Here is a 26,675-nt window from a genome sequence, read left to right as displayed (position 1 = left end):
AGATAAAAACAGTCTGGCTGACACCAGCAATGTCGTCGGTGTCAGAGACCGGGGTTTGGATCAAGTTGGAGTTGGTAGAAATGTACCAACTTCAGCTTTAAAAAATTAACTCTTACTAATATTGGTATTGGTTAATTTAGTGATGACCAACATTGGAATTTAGATTTAGAAATTATAATATATATATATATATATATATATATATATATATATATATATATATATATATATATATATATTTTCTATCAACTTAACCCCAGTGATCAAGAGGATATCATATACAAACGTAAATTTGTCCTTACTAATTATAGGCAATTTATAAAGGAGTTGGACTGTGAGCTGGAGCGGAAGTGTAGAAAAATAGAAATGTTGGCACCTAGGCTTACCGACAACAAAGGCCTGATGGACACGGTAAGGGTGTAGTCAGACAACTATAAATCGGACCAAGATTGGTCCGCAGTGCTCAGACTAGCTGTAAAAGCTCGCTTTATTGATACACATAAGGCTAAAGCACCTGTCTAAAGTGTTTGGAACCCTTTCATTCCAACAGAATCGCTGTGACCTTTTGAAGCATGGACTCCACTAGATCACCAACAGTGTCCTCTGGTATCTGCCATTTTACTTTGGTCCGCTGCACCCTGTATTAGTGCAGATGCATTTAGGCCTGTCTGGTTTGTATCTGAATTTTTTGGAGGATTTTTTCCTCTTTTTGAGGTTTTCATGTTAGAGTAGGACTGGCAATTGTAAGGAACTTTGACGCAGTTTGCCAGCTTCCGTATTAAGGCCTTAATATCAACCAATACCTTACATATATTGATATGTTTTTTGTACACTTTTTATATTTCTTTTAGGGTGCAGTTGGGCCCAAATGGTTCTGCAAACTTGTGGCCTCTGTTCACACGGGATGCATTCTAGTTGGCACTGGGCAGCCCCCCTATATGGTGTTACTAAGAGGTTGTGAACCAGAAGCCCTGCATTCCCTGTGTGAACACTGTCACATGCGGATTATTTCTTCTGCACTGGTGTACCACACGGCCACTCCCTGATTGTAGGCTGGCTGTTTCATTTGGTATTTATGCACCTGTGCAGCTGCCATTTAACTTGGGTCCGCTGCACCCTGTATTAGTGCAGATGAATTTAGGCCTGTCTGCTTTGTATCTGAATTTTTTAGAAGATTTTTTCCTCTTTTTGAGGTTTTCATGTTAGAGTAGGAATGGCAAGTGTAAGGAACTTTGACGCAGTTTGCCAGCATCCGTATTAAGGTCTTAGGCTGGGTTCACACGTAGCGGAACTCTTGCGGAAATTACAGCGAGAACTCCGGAATTCCATTCCGCGGGAAAATCGCATTTTAAATTCCCGCGATTTTCCCGCGGAAAAACTAGCATTTTGCAAGCGTAATTAGCTTGCAGAATTGCTAGCGTTTTCCAAGCGATCTGGAGCATCGCTTGGAGAACTGATTGACAGGTTGGTCACACTCGTCAAACATAGTGTTTGACGAGTGTGACCAACTTTTTACTATTGAGGCCGCCTATGCGGTATCAATAGTAAAAGATAGAATGCAAAAAATAATAATAATAAAAAAAAATATTGTTATTCTCACCTTCTGACGTCCCGCGCAGCCTTCCTGCCTCTCTCCACGCTCCCAGTAATCCTTTGCGACAATTACCGCGATGACGTCTGTTCTCGTGGGATTGCGCCGCCTCGCGGTCATTCGCGATGACGTCGAGCGAATGACCGCGAGACTTCGCGATCCCGCGAGAACGGACGTCATCGCTCGCAAAGGCTTACTGGGACCGGGAGCGTGGAGAGAGGCGGGAAGGCTGCGTGGGACATCGGAAGGTGAGAATAACAATTTTTTTTATTTTAATTTCTATTTTTTACAGGGATATGGTACCCAAAGCCCGGAGGACAGTCTCCTCTCCTCCGGACCGTGGGTACCATCCGCAAATGTTCTGCTTACTTTTCGCATGGTGTGCACAGCCACATGCGGAAAGTAAGCAGAACAATGCATTCCTATGGGTGCGGGATCGCCGTAATTCCGCGAAATTAATGAGCATGCTGCGTTTTTACCGCGAAGCGATTCCGCCGCGGTAAAAACCGCAGCATTAACACAGCATTGCGGAATCCCATAGGAATGCATGGGATGCTTAGTTTTCGCGGCAAAATCGCGCGGTTAAAACCGCCGCGGAAACGCGAAAAAAACGCCACGTGTGAACTCAGCCTCAATGTCAACCAATACCTTACATATATTGATATGTTTTTTGTACACTTTTTATATTTCTTTCAGGGTGCAGTTGGGCCCAAATGGTTCTGCAAACTTGTGGCCTCTGTTCACACGGGATGCATTCTAGTTGGCACTGGGCAGCCCCCCTATATGGTGTTACTAAGAGGTTGTGAACCAGAAGCCCTGCATTCCCTGTGTGAACACTGCCACATGCGGATTATTTCTTCTGCACTGGTGTACCACACGGCCAATCCCTGATTGTAGGCTGGCTGTTTCATTTGGTATTTATGCACCTGTGCAGCTGCCATTTTACTTGGGTCTGCTGCACCCTGTATTAGTGCAGATGCATTTAGGCCTGTTTGGTTTGTATCTGAATTTTTTGGAGGATTTTTTCCTCTTTTTGAGGTTTTCATTACAGACAACAAAGGCCTGATTGTCACGGTAAGGGTGTAGTCAGACAACTATAAATCGGACCAAGATTGGTCCGCAGTGCTCAGACTAGCTGTAAAAGCTCGTTTTATTGATACACAAGGCTAAAGCACCTGTCTAAAGTGTTTGGAACCCTTTCATTCTACCAGAATCGCTGTGACCTTTTGAAGCATGGACTCCACTAGATAACCAACAGTGTCCTCTGGTATCTGACACCAGGATGTTAGCAGGAGAACCAAAACCTAAAGTGTAACTAGACATGGCACATTAATACTGAACATACCTCCAGTGGTATAGCGTAAGCAGGCTCAGGGGCAGTCTTCTTGTACACAAAATTCTTAGAATGTATCAAGTGGAGACCCTTGTTCCAAATAAGCATGGAAGTGCACATGCCACAAATCACAGGGCTAGCGCCTCTTTGAACTGTAGCAAAATAAACATGACGGCGATAGAGGAAGAGCAACAACCCATTGGCTCCCTACACCACCAATTCGCCGTCCTGTATGTTGTAGGCATACAAGAAATCAGCGTCCAGGCACAAGTGACGCAATGACGTTACTGCATTGCACCGCCAGGCACAGAGGTGTCAGTGTTACTTTTGTCGGGGACACTCATCGGGCATAATTTCTTTTTCAGGTGTCATTAAAGTGCATTAATACTTTCTAAACTAATTACTTGGGAATTAATGGTTTTAAGGGGGCAACCAAGGGTCCAGTTAGCGGGTTCAGGTGCAAAATATTTGCCTCCCAGCGATGGCGACTCATGCTACGCAACTGCATGCCTGGGGCCCCTATTATGAAGTATTCTGCAGTCATTCCTCTGTCTTAACCCATGACGCTCTTTCAAAAATGACGACAGCTGTCTGAAATACTGCTAAAAGGGTGCGGTTTTAAAAGACAAACCCAAAAAAACCCACATTCTTGCCCTTGAAAATAGGGGAATTAAAGGGTTATTTTCTAAACTTAGTTGTTTGGTATCTGCAATGTACACAAAGTACTTTTAGTTTAGCTCTAGGTATTAGGGTTCATTCAGAAAAGAATATTATAGTGATATAAAAGCAGATATATGGATGTCAAAAATGGACACACATAGATGTAAGCCGATGACAATATGGATGAAACTTGTCCAATTTTTTTCTGGATGAAAATTGGACTAATTTTTCAGACCCTGAAATGTATAGTCCCTTTCTCGCCGATCCATGCATGGTTTGGTGAACTATTCTGACAGCTCTTCCCCAGATTTAAGGCTTTCATTATACATTTCATTTTTGAGCTTTTACAGAACTATTATAATTATGAGATGCCACCTCTGTGACGGACACTATAATGCCTGCCATTACTTAATATTACAGCTCTATAAAAATGTGCAGTTATAGTAAATGGAATGATTTATAATAATGAACGACCCAACAAATCAATATGGAAAAAAAAAAAAAAAAAAAAAAAAAAAATCAATAAACTGGGGACATTTTTCCTAGAAATATTCATAATGACATAATTCTTACAGTGTGTAAAGGGTAATTGTTTCACTGAATAGTTGAAGGGAATCTGTCACCAGGTTTTTGCTATGTAATCTGAGAGCACCATGATATAGAGACAGAGACCCCGATATCAGCAGTGTGTCACTTACTGGGCTGCTTGTTGCAGTTTTGATAAAAATCACTCTTTTAGCTGTTCAAGAACTAGCAGTTCTCTGAATGCTGAGTTCTGCATAACCTCGCCCACACCACTGATTGGCAGATGTCTGCATACACTGTGAAAAGACAGAGAGCGGCCAATCAGTGGTGGAGGCGGGATTACAGAGTGTAGGAGGACTACATGGCACGAGATAACGAGTCCTCTGGTGAAAATCTACTGCTGTCAAAATACAGCAACACACAGCCTTACAAGTGACGCATCGCTAGAAACAGGTTTTCTGCCCCTACATCATGAGGTTCTCAGCAAAAAACAGCTGATTATTTCCTTTTTTATTTCTCTTTATCTTAATAAGATACCACACCCAATTCAGGTGGTGGAGGGATATGAGGAGGTACCGGCTGATACTTGTTTTAAGGTATCCTTCGGCATCTTGAGCTGCATGTCACGTTAGTATTGACCTCGTACCCAGAAAGCACTCCATAGTCTTTCAGCACGCTATGTACATTTGTCAGGGTAATGTGTAATTGAGTTCGGGTTAAAAGGACGTAATCTGCGAGCAGCGTCAGGTGCGATATTGCTGCTTAAAGAAAGCTGACATGCCATTCTTATCTTGCACTTTTATGACCATGAACTGCTTTAACATGAAAAAATGTATGTTTAGAAATACTAGTGGTTACCGTTAGTTAATAAAATTGCACTACATTTCAGCCTTCATGCCGTCATTCATTTTCAGACCTGAAATGCAGTTTGCAGCCAGATTCAAGTTACAGATTTCTCTCTTGTGGGAGTGTCCTTCCGTGTAGTTCAAGTTGGATGTGAGGTCTGTGTGTATCCAGGATGCTGTTCATTGGCTTTTATACTGTACTTTTCCCCTTCAATATAGCCTATTATGTTGGCCCTATAAGATCATTCCGCCCCTCTCCTCTGTAGATCTATGTACACCCCCCACCCCCCAATGCTATCTCTAACACTGACAGAAGTAAAGGTGAAGCAGTAAGTTGTTTGGAGCAGGAGCTTTGATGGCTTTGTAACATTTTTGCAGCACAGGCAGCTAGATAAAAGATTTACAGATACTCTGTAGTAGCAAAATAGTAACTTATTATTTTTAATGACTAATTTAGAAAAGTTGGGGGCGTGGCTATGCCGTGAGAGGACGCCTGTGAAGAGAGCTCCGCAGCATCCTGATGAATCCTGAGCTGAAGACCCCCTTCCTGCGGCTTACCTGCGCTTAGCTGGACCTTCTGAGACACCGGGACACCCGGAGTATCCCGCGGCAGGTTGGGGCAGCTTGTGAGAGCGGGCGACCCGGGAGGCAAGAGCGGGCGGCCGGCTTCCTCACGAGGTGGCGGCCATCTTGGGCGCGCGGCTCAGACACAGAGAGCTGCAGCGCCGGGTCACGTTGCTGCACCGCCGCCAGGCAGTGAAGACACCGACAGACAGCGGGAAGACACGCGCGGTGAGTGCCCTGAAAAAGTGGGCCCTGCGCGATATTCCCTCCCTACACTTGATCACTGCGCCCCCTCTCCTACTGCAGCTGCTTTCGTGGGGGCCCCCCCCCCCTCTCCTTCCCCTGGCCATAAAGATTAGCACTGCACCTAATCGTTGTCCCCACATTCTCAGAGGAATCCTGCTGCAGCTTGCTACATAATCGACTGTTTCCAGCCCTGCTGCACCTTCTCTGGTGGGCGACACCTAGACCGCATATTTCTGGCTGCTCAGTCTAACCACGCTGCAGACAATCATGAGCCGATTAAAAGGGTCGGGAATGGCAGTGGAGAAATTAAAGGAGTTTGCTAGACCGGACCCCGCTGAAAGTGCACAACATAGTAGGAGCACCACCTCCCAAGCTCAGCGCAAAAATCGCCAGTCTGTGGGTGAGGAGGAGACGGAACAGGAGGAATTGACCCTTAAACAAGCGTCTGAGCAATTGATGCAGACTATCTCCTTGACCAGGACATCCCTGACGGAGAAAATCGAGGATGTTTATACGGAGGTGGGGAGACTCCGTCAGGATATGCAGGCCATGAAAGGGCGCATTACAGAGGTGGAGACAAGATTGTCCAGGGTAGAAGATACCATTACACCCATGGAAGCCAAATTAACAAAGGTGGTGGGCTCCATGAACGCTTGGAAGCAAAAGGCGGATGATTTGGAAAACAGAATGCGCCGGAATAATATCCGTATCGTTGGTCTGCCTGAGCGCTCGGAAGGTCAGCATCCTGAGCAGTTTTTGGAAGATTGGCTTAAGACCTCCCTGGGGGATGAGGTCTCCTCTATGCTCGCTGTTGAAAGAGCTCACAGGGTCCCTACAAGACCACTGCCTCCGGGGGCTCCACCTTGACCTTTCCTGGCACGCTTGCTCAATTGTAAGGACAGAGACACCATTCTGCGACTTGCGCGGCAGAAAAGTCCGATTAAGTTTGATAGTGCTGTCATTTCCATCTTCCCAGATTTCTCCATGGAACTGCAGAAACAGCTAGCACAATTCACCGAGGTCAAGAAACGGCTCAGAGACAGGAACATTATATATTCGATGATATATCCGGCCCGACTTTGAGTCGCTCATGAGGGTTCCTCCGTATTTTTTACACATCCGGCGGAAGCGGCTGAGTGGCTGCGATCTCACGGGGGTCCCCCCGCGAAAGAATCCTAATGTGGCGGTTATTACTTCAGATCCACTCACTTAACGTTCTAATTGGAGCTCTCTCGGCGAGTTCCCAGATACCAGCTGTACCGGACACTGAGCTCAGTGATGGTATCCCCTTGTTTATTTTTTGATGGGGGCGTAAGACTGTACGCCTATGTTATTAGGTTCCTGTTTTGCTTTTTCTTTTTCAAAAGTCTTAATTTTTATAGTTGTTTAGTTGGAGGCCGCAGCCGACGTCAAATTCTGTTATATGTGTGGGGTCTATGCATCTGGATTGGGCACCTCTATGATTAATATACAGACGGAAGGGAATGGGTTCTGAGCTGATTTGTATGACCTGGAATGTAAGAGGTATTAAAACCCCTCGAAAGAAAATTAAGGTGTTCTCACAGATTAGACATTACCGACCTCACATTGTGGCTCAGGTAGAGACGCACCTGACCAGGGATACGGTTCGGTGTGTACAGAAACCGTGGGTGCAGTGGTATCTACATGCTTTTCACACCAGCTACTCAAGGGGAGTTTCACTGTTGATTCATAAAGATGTTCGGTGGGAGGTCAGGGAGGCCCGGAGGGACGATTTGTATTCGTACATGCGCTGATTAACTCTCAAATATGTCATTCTTTGTATTTATAATCCCCCTCAGGCCAATATATCTATTATCCAGAAAGCATTGAGCTTTGCTTTAAATTATCCAGACGCACATGTCATCTGCATGGGAGATTTTAACTTGGTCATGAATGGCCATCTTGATAAATTGAGACTGGGCGATGGAACACAGGGTGGGGTCCCCCCATCGGGCACATCCCAACTGTCACAGTTCATGGCGGGTAGTGGGTGGCTGGATCTATGGAGGGTGCGCCATCCAGAGACTAGGGAATATACTTGCCACTCCTCCACTAAACGCTCTGTCTCGCATAGACTACATTTTTGTGTCCATTAGTTTGGCAGCATGGGTGGATGATATTAAACATGGAAGCAGGGGGATTTCGGATCATAGTCCAGTTATTCTCAAGCTTAAATATGGGCCACCGACTAATAGGATAGCATGGAAGCAAACCCTTTTTGCTTAAAATTGCTAACACCCCCTGATAGAACGAAAGATCAGTTATGTTGCTTCGTCTCTTCCCACCCCGAGCCCCGAAATATCAATATATTTTGGGATGCTCTTAAAGCCTATCTACGGGGCTGTCTATCCTCTACGATCTCACACATTAAGCGGGTGACATCGGAAGAAGATGGCGAGATGGAGCGACGTCTGAAGGACTCGGAGGCAGCCTATATATCGGATCAAACTAACAGTAATAGGGTAGAATGGCTGACCGCCCAAAGGTTATATACTCAATACACTGACACCAAGACAAAACGTAAATTATTTTTTGCCCGGCAATCTTATTTTGAAATGGGGAATCAGGCAAGCAAATTTCTGGCCTACTTAGTACGACAGCATAATGCAACTATCACTATCCTTTAGATTCGTGAGTCGGGAGGTACTTTGGTTTCCTCAACCGAGGAGATACTGAGGTGCTTTTCTGACTATTATGGCTCACTATACAATTCTAGGACCGATATGGGTGTCCCGGAGTGTCTAGATTATTTGTTAGATGTGGAGTTCCCTGTACGGAGTCCTTCCCAATGGGCCATTATGGATGCAGAGTTTACTTTGGAGGAGGTGGAGGATGCCATAAAAGACATGGCCTCTGGGAAGGCCCCTGGGCCTGATGGATTTCCTGTGGAGTTATATAGGAAATATCAGGATATACTGGCACCCCTTTTGTTGGCAGTGTTTCGTAGGATCTGGGAGGGGGGATGCATGCCGGAGTCCTTTATGAGGCCAATATAATAGTTCTTAAAAAGGAGGGGAAGGACCCATTAGATTGTGGATCTTACAGGCCTATATCACTAGTAAATGTGGATTATAAAATTTTTACAAAAATTTTGGCCAAAAGAGTGAATTCGGTTATATTAGATCTTGTACACCCTGATCAGACAGGATTTATGCCTGGGAAGAGCACCTCCATAAACATCAGACGTGTCCAATCAGTGGTCCAATATAACTCTCTGGTACCAGATAATGAATGGGCATTGGCATTGCTGGATGCGACCAAGGCCTTTGACTCGCTAGAATGGCCTATTCTTCGTGCATGTTTGCAGCGGTATGGATTTGGTGATAGATTTCAAAAATGGGTTAATATTTTATACATGAAGCCTAAGGCTCGGGTCATCGTAAATAACTCCATATCTGAATCATTTTCATTGTACAGGGGAACTCGACAGGGGTGTCCCCTTTCCCTGGCCCTGTTTGCTCTTGCTATTGAGGCGCTGGCAATCCGTATAAGATCTTCCCCCAATATTGCTGGTATAGAAATAGCGGGTCGGACGGATACCATAGGCCTATATGCTGATGATATGGTGATACTTATGGACAAAGCAGAAGAGAACCTGACAAGAGTGATCACTACCATAGATAAATTCAGTAAATATTCTGGCCTATACATAAATTGGGAGAAATCTGCTTTGATGCCTCTCTCCCATGCTCTGATGCCACGACTTGAGACACTCTCCTCACTGCCCATTGTAGCCAGTTTTAAATATTTGGGTGTTCATATCTCTCAAGGTAGTCAATTTGATCTGCAGCTCAATATACAACCATTGCTGGAGACGGTCAAAGGTAAATTTGCGATTTGGGGTAAACTTCCACTCTCTGTAGCCGGACGTATCAATCTAATTAAAATGATATTACTCCCTAAACTTAGTTACTCTCCAACATAGTGTGGTGGTGGTACCAAAGTCCTTTTTTGCCAATTTTATTTCCCAAATCACATCCTTTATTTAGGGGAAAGCCAGACCTAAACTTAAACTAACCACTCTACAAAGGCCCAAGAGGGGAGGAGGGGCAGCGTTACCCAATTTCTTTTTATATTACTTAGCTGGACAGACCAAGGCCATAACTACATGGATGCCTGGAGGTCATCTCCCAAATTCTGAAAGTCATCTACTTCATGCTACAGGGATCGGCTGCCCACTGGGTTTTTTGGAAATGAGGAAAGTGAATGTCCCGAAGCTGCTGCCTCTGCTCCGTCTGACACGTTCGATATGGAGACAGATTAAGGGAGTGGTTGGATTCGGGGATGTTGTAGGTGAAATGCCCCTATGGAATAATGACTGACTATCTCCCTGTATTACTCGAACATCCTTCCGCTGAGTTCTGGGTTCAGTATAGTGTCTCTACGATAGGTGATCTATATGATCATGGAACATTGGTATCCTTTGAGCAATTACAGGTTAATTGCGGTGTCCCGAGATCCCAATTTTTCCGTTAATGCCATTTCGTCTCTACCCCTGATAGGGATTCTCAAATCACAGGGCCCTCAAGGTCTCATCTCCTCTCTATATACATACATGTTGTCAGTGGGGACAGAAGGTGCCTTGGATTCCGTTAAGAAATGGGAGGGGCTCATCCCAGATGCGCAGGATGAGGAATGGGAAGAAATCCTGGAGTCACCAATATGCGTATCTCCGTCTGCCAACAACAGGATGATACAGTTATATATCATTAATCAGTCATATTTGACTCCAGTTCGACTCTTTAAGATGGGCCGATACCCGTCGTCGAAATGTTTGAGATGTCACTCAATAGGTGCAGATTTTATCCATATGATCTGGTGCTGTCCTGTTGTTGCGCAACACTGGAGAGGGGTGACATCATTATTAACATCCTTGGTACAAACCCCAGTTCCCCCTTGAGCCATTGATATGTCTTTTTGGAGTGTGGGATGAGGACGCATGAGGTCATTATGTTGGGATTTTTTTTATGGGAGACACTGTTCATGGCACAGAAGATACTAGCATTATGGTGGATGGGGGGTTCGCCTCCTTCTCTTGGGTCCTGGATCAATCTAGTAAATTCGATTATCCCATATGAACGTACACTGTGTCAGAATAGAGGGTGCCCAGATAAATTTGAGAAGATCTGGGAGAGGTGGAATTCCTCTCACCTCACTTTGCAGAGCGGAGATGTCGCACAGTAAACTACTCATTATATAGATGTAGGCTGCAGAATAGTTTAGCTTGGTAGATGTAGGTAGAGTTTAGAAGCTAGGCAGGTTTTATCACTGGTATAATACAATAAAATAATACAATACTACTGTGATTCAGTTGATGTAATGTTTGCTTTATTTACACACAATCGATGCATATATTATACTTCATGTTTTTTTATGTTGTCTGAACTTATATCCATTTTGTATCAAACTCAACATGTTGTACTGGATGTGTGTATTATATAACTGCCTATGGTTAATAAACGAATTTAAATTTTTTTTTCGAAAAGTTGCTAAAGGGGTTGTTCAACACTTTACATAGATAGCCTATTCATAGGATAGGTCTTCAATATCAGAACGGTGAGGGTGTTACACCCGACTGTCCCGCTGATCAACTGTTGGAGGAGTCTGGATGTGTTCAGTCGTGGAGTGGAACTACATGGCGCCTTCAGCTATATAATGGTGGTGGCAAGTAATGCACATCCATGCCTATTCATTCAATTAGTGGTGGATCTGCAGTACCTCTATATAGTTTATGGAGCTTTTTTTTTCTACTCCACAAATGAGCACATCAGGCCTCCTCTAACAACTGATCGGCAGGACAGTCGGGCTTAACACCTCCGCCGATCTGATATTCATGACGGATAAACAGTCAATATAAAGTACTGGACAACCTTTAATTTTGCACTAAAGAAGCAAATATTAAAAAAAAAGTCCTGCAGGTTATGTGCAGACCTGGGCACTGGCCAGTCATAACCTTCACTGTCTCTTTATTAAGGCAAATAGACAGCAATGAGGTCTAGTGTAAGGCACTAAAAGATTCACCCGTTATTCTGAGCTATTGGGGCATATTTATAAAAGACTACCGTAGTAAAGCAGAGAACACCACCACTAAAAGCAAGCAGTTTTTGGCAAGATCGCAGTCACTGCTGTCTTTCTTTTTCCTGGAGTGTGATTCTAGAATGCTTTATATGGAAAGTGATTCCCTACATTGTAACAGGGCAGAAATAAAGCGATATACATGCTTGTACCATCACACACAGAAAAAGAAACAGAACGCCAACCTCTGACCGTAACGTCGGTGTTCCTAATCACACACCCAATTGTGAGTCTTCACCTGTCATCTCGTAGGCTCCAGTCTGTGTTGTCAGAGCAATTGGAGAACTATGTCGTATGTGCTGAAATGGTCCTGGCACCAGATAGACCGTCTCCTGGTCATCGTGCCGCACGTGGCGATATACACACATGTTAAAGAAGCTACATGTCACAGGGACAGTGCCAGACAAAGTGGAGCCCTGAGCAAAAGTTAAAAGTGGGGCCCAAAAGGCTCACATATAGCATGTCACACAGAAACATTTAGGTTCCATTTACACAACAGGATTTCACACAGTTAAGGCCCCTTTCACCTATCAGTTTTTGTTATCAGTCACAATCCGTCGAATTTTGAAAAAAAACGGATCCAGCGACTGATGCCGATGGATCCGTTTTTTTCTCACAGACTTGTATTAGCGACGGATGGCCGCATGTTTCATCCGTCGTTCAACAGATCCGTCGGAAATTCCTTGTACGTCGGCCGGTGACAACGGACATAGGAACGTTTTTTGTGTATGTCGAAAAATCAGATAGCGACGAATCCGTCGCTGTCCGATTTTTGCTAGGATGGAAGCTTATGGGTGACGGATCCGTGGCTGTCCAACAAATCATGGAATCCTGTGATGGATTCAGTTTTTGTTTTTTTTAAACTGCGCATGCGCCGACACTGTGTGGCAGTATGGTGTGTGTGGCAGGCCTGTGCGGGGGTATGCAGGCCTGTGTGCGGGTCTGTGCACGGGTATGCGGGGCCTGTGAGGAGGTATGCGCGCGGGTATGCGCGTCTGTGCGGGGGTATGCGGGTCCTGCTCGCATCAAAGCGGCGTCGACCTCACTAGACACTCTTATCCTATTGTGACCCTTTGTTTAGGGCTTTCTGAATTATACCCACCTGCTACCTTTACAGGCTTGCAGTAACAACTCATTACATAGCTACCTCCACTCATCTTCTTAGCAGTCGGACCGATGAAGGACCATGTGAGACCGAAAAGTCTTGTCTTTTTACGGACGGACTGCAATAAAATTTTCCTTTAGCTTCTCTTATTAAGTTGAGTGCCAAGTTTTATTCTTATATACACTGGCCTGGGAACCGACTTGTCCACCGCTTTACACGGCTGTGCTACATTCCACACCATTTTATGAGGTTTGAGACACTGGGCAATTGGCCAGTTTTCCCACCTCCCTAATGTCGGCCTTAACAGTACAGTATTGATCTATTGGTCCAGAGAACTGTCCTTGCACAGCTGGTAGATGGGGCCTGCACTGTTAATAGAAGCTTTAGGGGGATATCCGGGACTTTAATAAAAGGCATGAAGTTGCTAACAGAGGCAACTACCTGTCTGTTGTACCCGACGCCGATCACTGATGGCTCCTGCCAGAGCTATTCCTTGTCAACTGAGCAGCAGTTTCTCTTACCCTTGACAGTTCGGGACTGCTGACATCATGCTAATTGACAGCCGGCTTCTCCAATTAGGCAGCGGAGAGCCAGTTGTCAATTAGCATGACCCCAGTAGTCCTGCCCTGTCAACAGAAAAATAAACAGCCGCTGTATTGACATGACGTCAGCAGAAGTTTCTGACCACTCTGTGCCGGCGGAGAACAGGCAGGTAGGTAGCACATTTTATTCATTTTTTTTTATTTTTAAAGTCCTGGATATCCCCTTTAAATGTAGGCTTCTGCAACTTGTGTATTGGGGTTATATGACGGCAGATCCTACCAAACACGGACATAAACCTTTAATCTCTTTAGAAAAGTGATACAATTTCAGCAAGCAAATTATAAATATGTGGTTATAAAAGTGAACAACTGATGAAAGCACATGGCACCTACCAGATATCCTCTGCATTTTCATCCGTCGGGCTTGAATACGCCCTTTTGCAAGTCTCTGCTTGGCTATAATACAGCGGATGTGGTCTGAGAAGATGAACGTAGCTTGAAGGATGGGAAATGGCTTGGAGTGAGGCGTAGATGCTGGTTTGTGGATAGTTATATTTAAAGCTCTGCTATCATCTTCTACACCAGTTACTTGCATATCCTAGAAAATAGGATAAGACATTGCTTTAAAACAATGTACATATCTGTAAAGCTATTTATTGGGTATCATATATGATGTGTATTATTTACCTGTGCACATATTACTTTATTTGTAACATCATATTTTTCTACAAATAAAAATATAATGGGATGAAAAACAGACAACCCCAGTGCCGATGAAAAGATAAAAGAGTTAATTGCATGGGTCAGGCGGCTGCACAGAACTGATTGACTGTATCTCTCATTACAACCCAATTTAGAAACAAAAGTCTGGAATATATTCTATTATGTCCCGTAAGCTACTGTCGGCTGAGTCTGTATTAAAGGGATTTGCGAAACACAAGCCGCGGAGACACCATCACATGTTTCTCAACGCAAGCAATACCCCGAAACAGCTGTCTGTGGATGGATACCATGTTTTGGCATAGGTGGTTTCCTTCATTGGAGACTGCCCTTCCCGTGGTTGTTCCTTCCCGGGGAAAGACCTGGCTAGTCATTGATTGCGTTGAGAAACATAATAATAATCTTTATTTTTATATAGCGCTAACATATTCCGCAGCGCTTTACAGTTTTGCACACATTATCATCACTGTCCCCGATGGGGCTCACAATCTAAATTCCCTATCAGTATGTCTTTAGAATGTGGGAGGAAACCGGAGTACCCGGAGGAAACCCACGCAAACACGGGGAGAACATGCAAACTCCTTGCAGATGTTGTCCTTGATGGGATTCGAACCCAGGACCTACTGAGCCACCGTGCCGCCCAAACATGTGATGGTGTCTCCGCGGCTTGTGTTTTGCATGTCTTTACATATTTCCCATAAGGGATGGGGGCTTTGCTCTAGAATCACTGCGTTGAGAAACATGTGATGGTGTCTCCGCAGTGTTGGATGTTGATCTCCATGAGTTCATTCATCCTCATTTTTCACTGTATTAAAGGGATTGTCTGGTGAAAAGAAGTTATTGCCTATCCAAAAGATAGGTGATAACTTTCTGATCCATGAGGGGAAGGGGTCTGACCTCTGGTAATCGATTGGCAGAGTGTAATTTTTTTATCTCCAATTCAGCACTTTTATCAACTTTACAAAATGGAGCAGTGGGTTGGACACCCAACCACCCCTCTATTCATTCTCTATGGGCCTGCAAAAAAAGCCAAACGGCAGCCACGTAGAGAGTGAATGGAGCAGCAGTCAGGCATGCTTACAGTCAATACATTCTAATGGGGATAAAAGTGCCCCATTCTTTCGATCGGTAGAAGTCACAGCAGTCAGATTCCACAATGATCAACAAGTTATCATATCTCCTATTTAGAGGTGATAACTTGTTTTCACCGGACAACCCCTTTAAGGTTGTATTATCTAAGAACATGATATGACAATAGCTGTACAAACAAGACTAAACATTTTTTTCCAAATACAGTATCATGTACAGGTTGTGTCTGGTACTGCATCTCAGCACAATATACACAGGAATGAGGAGTTGCAATATCAGACACAGCCCACAAACAAGACTGCAGATATTTCAGGAAGAATACAAGAGTAAGTCGACAAATGAGTGGTGTAAAGTTAGATAAAGGCGTCTACTTTTCTCCAAGATTTATCAAGCAGCATGAGCCACTGTGAGAAACGAGGTCTAAAAATATGTCTGGTCTAAAAATTATGTACCAAAGCGAGAAATGTAGGTGTGTTTCGCTGCTGGTAAGGAATTCCCAGGCTACAGATGAATAATAGATTGTAGCTTATTCCCACGCGTTTCTAAGTAGGTGTTTATTGTGATTCCTCGGAGAAAGAGGTCAGTTCGACCTACAATCTATTTCTATTCACCTGTATTCTGTGAATATCTTACCAGCAGTGCAGCACACTCGCATTTCTCCCTTTGGTACACATAGATGTTGGTGTATCCAACCAGCAGGGCAGCAGCAGCTGGGGTATTGCTATCTAGGGTTATTCAATTGCTGTGGTTTCATAGCATTACAAGGTGAGCACAAAAAATGCAATAAAACCGCATGTTATTTGGTTAATGCCCTCCAGGCTCGGACTGGCCCATAGGGGAACAGGGGAATCCCCTGGTGGGCCCCTGTGCAAACATGGGCCCCAACCCCACTATATGGGAAGTACTTGCCATAATTCTCATGATTTACTGTGTACAGAAAGAGCAGCATCTCTTCATTGACTAACTAAACTAGCTAGTTTATTATATAGAGGCACAGGTAAATTTGTAAACGAAGGTAGTGTAATATTTGTATGCAGGTGATATGTGGGCCTCCAAAGTCATTTTTACTGGTGGGCCCTTGGCACCCCAGTCCGACACTGATGCCCTCTGTATGATTTTTGTCAATCTCTGGTCTAAAAATTACACCGTTCAACATGTCGCAAAGTTTTATTGGATCCTACACAATAAGCATCATATTAATACCGGTATGTGAAATCAACTAAATAGTGAATTGAGTGATAAACTGGTTTGCTTATACTCCTTAATGTCTCTAAGAGATTTTCAAAACATGCTTAATTTCAGAATATTAACTCTTTATTAAAAAAGCGTACAAAAAAGAAAATAAAAAATACAGATAAATTATTTTTTTTTGCTATCGGTGCCAGAAAAGAGGATCGAAAAAATAATGAGTGGTCTTCTACTAAAAATAGTTATCTCGGAAGACACAACCCTCTCATTGCATTTGTAGACATCAATCCAATCCTGTCCCATATTTCCAGTAGAGTGGTCGTACCAGGCAAGCACTAAATGTAAGCATAAAGTCAAAATGTCGTAATTCTATTACTGACCTGTAATAATCCAGCAAATTTCACCACTCCCCAACCAAGTCTTTTACTGTCCGGCTCCACCAGGCTCATCTGATAGATGTCCACAGCCAGGAATCTCTGAACTTGGTCTCCGTCCTTCGTTATTACAGTGCACGCTATTAAATCACTGTTATCTAAAGTAAGAAAAAAAGGATTGCTAAGTAATAGATCTGAATTTATGTTTTGTTTATTTCATGGCAATTTATTATATTGTCATTCCGCAAGTATCATTTTGGAATGACTGACATCTTGCACTAATATTTCCACTGAAGTCATCTGTGAGGAGCAGTAAATTATGAAGGGGGTTTATCTCACTCCGAGTCCTGCACATACCCCAGAGCCTCAGATCAGAGGTCCAACAGTATTTAAGAGACATGATACAATGCAGAGAGCAGGTAGCGACACATGTAATTCTTCAGTCCACAACACACATACATACCGGATAGATTTATTAGTAGCTGACAGATAAACAAAAATAGGTTGCACTCGATCATGCTAAAGCAGGTCAATGTGGAATATGTGAAATCTGAATAGCAATACGGCTTTGGAGTATTAGGAAAAAATATGAGACGCTTAGCATAAAATTTGGCCAAATATTATCTGCCCATCAACCATCATCAAGGTGGTCTCAGTCTGATGGGTCCCTGACCTGTGTAAATACCTCTCTAAGGCTGATGTCTGAATTCCTGGGTGAATGTGGACAAGCGTCCATATTTTTTCCCTAATACTCCAAAGCCGTATTGCTATTCACATTTCACATATTCCACATTGGCATGCTTTAGCATGATAGAGTGCAACCTTTTTTGTATATTGTATATGGAGGCAACTCCTCCTGGTATGCACCTATTCACACCAGTCTAGCTGACAGATATGTCAGTCATTAATTCGGGTGAATTCCTATGTAATTTCCAGCACCTCGAAGCAGAGAGAAGAAAATACATTAGCAGCAGCAATCCTGTTCTCTGTAAATACTGCTGGAGCGCTGCCTGCTGTATCCTAAGCGTGGAAACACACTTCACTGCCCATTTACTGTAATTGCTTTGGTGGCTTGCAGAGATCAATAATGTTAATTAAAAGGCTCAGTGTAAACCACCAATTGTAGCGTGCAGTTTGCTCTGCAGAAGCGGCCTAAGTGCTCGGAAACCTCTCTTCCTCTGGAAGAAATGAACCACAATTCTTAAGAATACTAGAGGCATAATACAAACACAATACTACAAATATAAATATTCACATACTATATTATATACAGACACGCTCTAAGGAAGAGGACCTGTCACCGCATCAAAAGTACCAAGGTTTGCACTCATGTTATTCTTGCTGCTCCCCCAAGTTTTCTTTTTCCCTAAATCCGCCAAAGTGGTTATAGATAGATTGTATATGAAGGTAGATAGGTGTCAGAGTATTTTCCCCTAGCACATTACATGTTGTGACAGTTAAGTTAAAGTTGCATACATGGGCTGGTTTTATGTAGACATCTATAGAGTGGGTCGGAAGATGTCCACCTTATTGCCTCCTGCCGGAATGGCCAGCCCATTCTCTAGACCTGGACCCCATTGAAAACCTCTGGAATGTAATCAAGAGGATGATGGATAGTCACAAGCCATCAAACAAAGAACTGCTTACATTTTTGCGCTAGAAGCAGTGTGAAAGACTTGTGGAAAGCATGCCAAGACGCATGAACGCGGTTTTTAAAAATCATGGTTATTCCACAAAATATTGATTTCTGAACTCTTCCTGAGTTAAAACATTAGTATTTTTGTTTCTAAATGATTATGAACTTGTTTTCTTTGCATTATTTGAGAAATGAAAGCACTGTTTGTTTGTTTTTAAATTTTGACCATTTTTCTTAGTCAGAAAAAAAACCAAAATTTATTGCTTGGAAATTTGGAGACATATTGTCAGACGTTTATAGAATAAAAGAACAATTTACATTTTACTCAAAAATACCTATAAAGAGAAAAATCAGACAAACTGAACATTTGAAAGTGGTCTCATTTTTTGCCAGAGCTATATACACACACCTACTCGCAACATTAAAGAGGTTGTCGACTACTCAGACAACCCCAATCATCATGTTTGCACCAGTAAAACAACACTTACTCATCTCTGGTGCCATTCTGGCGGTGTTGGCACTGGCTCTCCCAGGGCTCATATGACATTGTTACATCACGCAATCCCTGCTGCCAGTCAGCACTGGCTTCACTATCCCATTCATTGGACTTAGAAGACGTCAGGAGGAAGGGAGCATCCAGTCGCAGCTCTGACTTCCTCTTGATGCCAGATTCATCTAAAGGATGGGAGAGTGAAGCCAGCTCTTCACAAAGTCCCAGGAGAGCCAGTGCTCACACCGCTGGAACGGCCCTGGCACTGGAGGGGAGTACAGGTGGTGGTGTTCTACTGGAGCAAACATACTGATTGCGTAGTAGTGGGCAACCCCTTTAAGTGATACTATATTATATATAAAAACATGCACAGTATATGGTATAAGATTATATACTATAGACATACACACAGTTGCTTCTTCGAGAGAATATCTTTGCAGCTTCTCATTCCTCTAACAAGCTTTTCAAGGCCATGGACTCACTTCCACATTTACTTTAAGGGTATTGAAGTTTTTGTAAACCAGACAACTCCTTTGGGCTACGTTTTAATTAGTTAATTTGACGGAAAACCTTTGGCATTTCAGACAAAAGGTAGCTGACTAGGGAAAATGTGTCTCGCGTGACTAATCCAAGAGGCTGGTGCCTGGCATCTTCTCTACGCCCTGCTCCCTTTGAGTGACAGGTCTCTCCTTACATGTGTGTTTAGGGAGAACATACCTGGCTGAAACGACAGAACTATTTTCGGATTTATGCCGCCTGTGGTTGGAGTGACGTGAATCTACTGCGAGATTCACTTTAAGCAAATTCCTTTGCCAATGGCAGCATAGAAAAGAGCTTGAGGGGGGTAAAGGATTTCAGTGGAAATAACTTGGTAATGCTATTAAATTGCTTTCCTTTGAGAACTCCAGATAATTACTTCTAGTGAATGCATAGGAAAATGCGAGAGGCATGTGGTGCGTGCATACATTTCAGAGGACGACATGAAAGCGGTCAACAGCTCTGCAGAAACCACAGGTTTCCTTCTATTCCAAGGAATTGCATGTTTTCTCTACAGAAACAAAGAAGTGATAACCCTACAGGTGGCTAACCTCCAGCCACACAATGCCTTGGCTGATTCTGCAGAACACCTTTTATGTGGAGACGCACACAAAATCTCTGCCAAGTGGATGTCCAGACCCAAGGATTCCATTTCTGTCACTCAACTTGATATTGTGCAATGATTAATACCAGAATATGGTGGCTGCAAAATCGTGTTCATGGAACAGTGGCCGCTTTGCAAAACCACAGAACAAGGACTCATCTCACAACCTTTATAAACAGTAAGTCTGCAAATGTGCAGATGCCAAGAGCTGAAATGGTCATTGCCTGTGGTTGTGTCATATAACACTGCCCTAATGCTCATTCACGACAACTGGCGTGTAGTTATGGCAGCGATCAACTGATTTGCGAGCAAACCCTTGTTTCCCAGATGACTGCATCTTCTATGAGGTCCAAAAATTGTCATTGCTGACTGCATGACGGACACACAGTGCATGTGCTACCAACCGAATAAACATATTAATCCCAATGCGGTTTGTTCTATAAAAGGGTGATTAAATGATCACCGGTCAAGTTGTTACGCTATCGGTAGTTGCTCGTTCATGCAGGATACTTGTCCGTATCAAGCCATGTTCCCACAATGAGTATTTGGTCCGCTTTTGGTGTTGTAGATCTTCTCCACCATTTTTCTGACTATTTGGAAAATTAGACGACTTACGATTTTTGTTTTTCATCGAGTTTAGGCTATTTTAAACTGCGTTTTTAGACTATGTTCACACGCAGCATTTTTCTGCACAAAAGAAGTTGCTTTTTACAGTATCAGCAAAAGCTAGGAGATTTCATAAATCTCATGCACAGGATTGTTTTTTTTCCTGATTGAATTTGTGTCCTGCAGCGTGTCAATTTTTACATCGCAAGCAAAGAGAGTGCAGAAAAATAAGAGCAAACGGGCTTTTGCAGCTTTTTTTTTTTTTTTTTAACTTACTGTGTTTCTGTAACTTTATTAAACATGTACTATAGACAAATCACACACCTGATCCACCCCTCCAAAAAAAACCTCAAAACATCGCAGTGCACACTGCGTATCTACATAGCCTTATGTTTGTAATGCTGCAATTTTATTTTTGCCTGTTCTTGGTATGTCATGATCTAAGTAAAGCGGCTTTCTTTTTAATACCAACTAGTATTTGGCTTTGACAAAGTTTCATATGCAGATTACATAAGTTTTTAGTGAGTTTCTGCAGCTTTTCCTCATTTAATGCAATTCTATGGGAAAAATCTGCACATAAAACTCAGTATACCCGCAAGAGAAACTGACATTTTGGGTATGAAACGCGCACTGCAGGTCAGTTTATGCTGGGCAAAAAAAAAAAAGCACAGTGGGCATGAGATCTCTATAGATCCCATTCATTTTTGTGAAATGTAATGATGCTTTCACATTGCATTTGATGGCCCCGTTGGGGCATATGTCTGAACCCCACCACGCCCCCCGCAAAACAGGATCCAGGCATAAGCGCCAGTGAGGCCATAGACTGTAATGGTGCTGGCACAGCAAATGTGTGCTCTGATGTGCTTAATTTTCAAGAGACGCTCAGATGTAGTAGACTGCGTCTGGGTGTCCCACTCCTGTAGGCGTACACACCCGAAAATGAAGCATCTCAGAGCACACATTCGCTCTGCCGACACCATTATAGTCTATGGCCTCATTGGCGCATATGTCCGGATCCTGTTTTGCGGGGGGAGGGGGGCTCGGACCAACCAGCGAACATGACCCTAGACGCAATGTGAGGGCACCCGAAGATACTTTTTTTTTTGTTTTTACAGAAAAATACACAGTGGCAAAAAACTCGTTACATCGCTGCACTGCTAAATTATGGCTGGTCTAAGATTTTCCATCAAGGAAACCAGCTATTTCTAGATATATATGCTTTAAAGACTGGATCCTGGCACTTTCATTCTGTTGACCGCCTTCTTTCACTGGATTTACGGGAAGCACCTATAATACATTTTTTGCTATATCCTCATGTACTAGGACGTCACTCATCATAAAGTTCCTGCAACGCTCAATGGCTTGGGAGGCTAGAAAATATAAGTACACCTTTATGAGGCCCTGCTGAAGACATCGGTCATTGAACTAAGCAATTACTACTGTTCAGCTGCGTCCCACATGGCTCTTCTTATAGATTGCCTAGAGTATTCTTCTCGGAAAAGTCCTCACTGTGCGCAAGAATCATTGACTCCCAGATCAATAGCCCTGCCTGACAAATGTAACAATGGACCCCTCTTAGAAGAAGTAACTCTTGGCTTCCATGTGATGAAATTGTTAATGACAACAGGATAAGCACAATGGAGGCTGCTCTGTGCAACAAAAAATGGTATCATCTCCGATCATGAGTAAATTAGCCCGACATCTTGACATGGAGCAAGTCAGCATTACATATCATACATAAAACACAACTATACATACAGACTAAGAGCTCATTCACACGTCCCATTTTACCGTGTACGAGAACGTGAAGGAGAGAATGGCTAATGAAATCAATTATTAACCTTACATAAGCTAGTTCAAATGTGGTGTGGCAAGATGGCGTCTGCATCCTTGAACTACGCCCTGGAAGGAATCCTTGGAAGGTGAAGTAGATACACTGAAGACCATATATGGAACAGACCTAGCATGGACCAATCACAGACTGACATGATGGCTGCTTACAAGCTGTGCGACGCCCTCTTCCTGTATGATACATGATCTTTTGTTTGTACGAATAAAGCCAGCTCTCGCCGAGAGAGGACCACGCATCTGACTTTGTGTCCAATGTAATTCTTCCATGCATGCACTTGGCTCATATTTATTAGGTATGGGGCAGGCAATCACTAAGGTCTCACCTTAAGAGATCAACCCAACAAGAAGAGCGGACCAAATATATTGATCAAACTTGTAGAGTATTAAAAAAAAATAAAAAGAAAAAGTGGTGATGCTCCTTGCAGGCCTTTCGAAAACTTTGCTGCTACAGCTAAGGCTACATTCACAATGAGATTTTTGTAGAGTTTTTCTAAGCGCTTATTATCAGTACCCATCAATAAAGAAAAAAAAAAAACATTTAAAAAGCACTTGGGAAAATCTTCCAATTCATTACTGTGGGAAATCCACTTTGCTGTCATATGAGGAGTTAGTTGAATATTTGTTTTTGGAGACGTTTTGAAAAACACTTGGCAGGAGAAAAAAAAAGTTCATGTCACTTTTTGAAGTGGGTCCTGATTGAATCCACCACATAACAGGCACTGTGCAATTAAAATGAGCGTCAGGAAAAAACTCTCCATTAAAAATCCACAAATCCATAAAAAGTACTTTGACTAGCTTTATCCATACATTATTTTATTTCCACTCATTTTCATTTACAATGTAAATGCACCAGAGCCCGGTGACGATTCTGCAGGGTTGTTGCAGTGGTACTTCAAGGAATTTAAATAGTAACTATCGACTAACTTTATTTTTACCACAAATACAGCTGAAAGCAAAACTGTTGAAGAAATATGGTAGAAAAAAAACAAACTGGGTTCCTAAAAACATGCCTTTCTGGAGTACATATTTATATATTTTTCAGGTGGATTCTGCTCTGAAAATCACATGACAAAGTGCGAAATAACATGCACAATAAGGAACACATGCATTCCTATGTGAGAGCACAAGTTCAGGAAATGACACATATGCAAAAGCCTAAAAGATGACACTTCAGAAAAAAACACTGATGTTTCCCCAAGAGCTTCCTTCTTGAATCATTTGTTGGGTTTGCCAGCATGAAAAAGGACATAGCTTTCAGTGGGATCCCCACATTTACCAAAGCAATAGGGCACAGGTAGACATACTATAAGTACTTTTTACATAATGCCGATTTCCTCAGGCCCAAAAAGTAGCACAATTATGCGGAGTTATGAAGAAAATACCGTAAATTACAGACTATTTTTGTCTTCTTAAAAAAATCTTTAAAAAAAGGCTGCTTAAAATCTGGTTATTTATAATTATTTTGTATAGGTATGTTGGTAGGTGGGTTACCTGCCCTATATAACGACCCCCTCATTAGGTCGGAATCACATGAGTATATGCAAAAGCGTACATTTTTCTTCCGCACTGCATCTGTAGTGATGATAGGTATCCTTTAAAGGAGTTTCCCCACGAATAAAGTTCATTTTAATCAATAGATCTTGAATAAAAATGAAAGTTCCACAATTGGAGGTGTTGGAAAAAATGTTCCTGTGCTGAGATAATTGTATAAATGTGCCCCTGCTGTGTACTGTGTAATGGCTGTGTCTGACCATACAGGAACATGGTCTGATCAGACCACAGATCCTGGGCAGGGGAGGAAGCAAAGAGAGTACACAGACAGGACTGCTTGGCAGAAAAGTAAAAGAGTATAAGACTGGACCGCATGGGTCTCCTGTGCAGGACAGGAAGCAAAAGAGAGGATACAGACAGGACCGCATGGGGCTCCTGGGCAGAGGAGGAAGCAAAAGAGTATACAGACAGGACTGCATGGGTCTCCTGGGCAGAGGAGGAAGCAAAAGAGGATACAGACAGGACTGCATGGGTCTCCTGTGCAGGACAGGAAGCAAAAGAGAGGATACAGACAGGACTGCTTGGGTCTCCTGGGCAGAGGAGGAAGCAAAAGAGAGGATACAGGCAGGACTGCATGGGTCTCCTGGGCAGAGGAGGAAGCAAAAGAGAGCATACAGACAGGACTGCATGGGTCTCCTGGGCAGGACAGGAAGCAAAAGAGAATATACAGACAGGACTGCTTGGGGCTCCTGTGCAGGACAGGAAGCAAGAGAGAGGATACAGACAGGACTGCTTGGGTCTCCTGGGCAGAGTAGGAAGCAAAAAAGAGAGGATACAGGCAGGACTGCATGGGTCTCCTGGGCAGAGGAGGAAGCAAAAGAGAGGATACAGACAGGACTGCATGGGTCTCCTGTGCAGGACAGGAAGCAAAAGAGAATATACACACAGGACTGCTTGGGGCTCCTGTGCAGGACAGGAAGCAAAAGAGGGGATACAGGCAGGACAGCTTGGGTCTCCTGGGCAGGGGAGGAAACAAAAGAGGATACAGACAGGACCGCATGGGTCTCCTGGGCAGGGGAGAAAGCAAAAGAGAGGATACAGACAGAACCGCAGGGGATCACAAGCTGAGTCTTTCTGAGGGGTAAAGTAATGATTTTTAACAGGCAGGGAAATGTTTTAGGAGGGCCCTATGCAGGCATGTTCTGCTGTAAATAAAGCATACTGTGCAAAATAAAAAAAAAAAAAAAGATAACTAGATGTGACTAAATGGTCTTCCCACTTGACGCCCTACAAGAGGTTCACGGTGAGCAGAGCCACTTTTTCACTCAGTATGTAGGCTCTAGTAGGGTTTCCTGTAATCGGACCCTCCAGATTTCTGGTCTGGCATTCTGTGGAACACCTGACTCATATCTGAACACAGGAACATGCCGATTTAGCTCCCAGTACACGAGGGGGCTCTCCATAAATAGCATCTGTTTACCGCTCACAAAACCAAACTTGCTGCGGTGAGCTCATTTTATTGTGGCGAGAAAACCATTATTTCTCCTTTTCATGTTGGGTTCTGTATTCTTCATATTCAGAGTCCCTTGCAACAAAATGACTTTTTTTTTTTAAATTCCTCATAATATAAGAGAATATAAGATATATTATAACATAAGATCATATAAGATAATAAAGTTAATTTATTTTGCGTAATGCATGCATTCATACACAACATTTTCAGTTACCCACTGAACCCTCCCAGTTGGCTAACATTTCCCATCATTGCCAAAGTCTTGGTTCAGAATAATTTCATGATATAATTTCATATCATCATCATCCTCACAGGCAGGCCTGGCATTAGGATGGTGCCGATATGGGACCTTCTGGTGGACTCAGACAAAAAAAGGGCCCCTGTGGAAGGACAATATATGGGCCCTTTGCAGGCCAATAGCTTATCATGATGCATAACTTCCACCAGATTTGGAGATGGAAAAGGGCCTCCTTGTTTCTGGGCCCCTGAGCGCCTGCACAGGTTGCATCAATGATATAGCTGCCCCTGACAGTTACGCTTATTAAATTTAAAAAATCCATATATTCCTTCTCTGCGGAGAATATTTAGGCCAAAAGTGCTAGGGCACTTGTACATTGAGTGTTTTACTGTTGCAATGTGCCTACAGTCATGGCCAAAAGTTTAGAGAATGACACAAATATTAATTTTTACAAAGTCTACTGCTTCATTTTTTTTAATGGCAATTTGCATATACTCGAGAATGTTATAAAGAGTGATCAGCTTAACAGCAATTACTTGCAAAGTCAATATTTGCCTAGAAAATTAACTTTATCCCCCAAAACACATTTCAACATCATTGCAGCCCTGCCTTAAAAGGACCAGCTAACATCGTTTCAGTGACTGCTCCATTAACACAGGTGTGGGTGTTGATGAGGACAGGGCTGGAGATCAATCTGTCATGATTAAGTAAGAATGACACCACTGGACACTTTAAAAGGAGGCTGGTGCTTGGCATCATTGTTTCTCTTCTGTTAACCATGGTTAACTCTAAAGAAACACGTGCAGTCATCATTGCACTGCACAAAAATGG

At 43.1% G+C, this 26,675-nt stretch overlaps 1 protein-coding gene across 4 annotated transcripts in view; it reads right to left on the bottom strand.

The window, feature by feature from the left end:
• Positions 1-26,675, bottom strand: part of CLEC16A (C-type lectin domain containing 16A) — a 411,773-nt gene that overhangs the window by 110,640 nt on the left and 274,458 nt on the right. For all 4 annotated transcript variants that reach the window (XM_073542856.1, XM_073542853.1, XM_073542854.1 and 1 more), the window contains exons 19-20: positions 16,885-17,036; positions 13,901-14,105 (exon numbers count right to left, since the gene is read on the bottom strand). In XM_073542856.1, coding sequence (XP_073398957.1) covers positions 13,901-14,105; positions 16,885-17,036 — 357 coding nt within the window. The remainder of the gene's footprint in view (positions 1-13,900; positions 14,106-16,884; positions 17,037-26,675) is intronic.

The sequence above is a fragment of the Dendrobates tinctorius genome, unplaced genomic scaffold (genome assembly GCF_039654945.1).
Source record: "Dendrobates tinctorius isolate UK_male_01 unplaced genomic scaffold, ASM3965494v1 ptg000129l, whole genome shotgun sequence".
NCBI classification, from domain to species: domain Eukaryota; kingdom Metazoa; phylum Chordata; class Amphibia; order Anura; family Dendrobatidae; genus Dendrobates; species Dendrobates tinctorius.
This window is presented reverse-complemented; position numbering and strand designations above follow the sequence as displayed.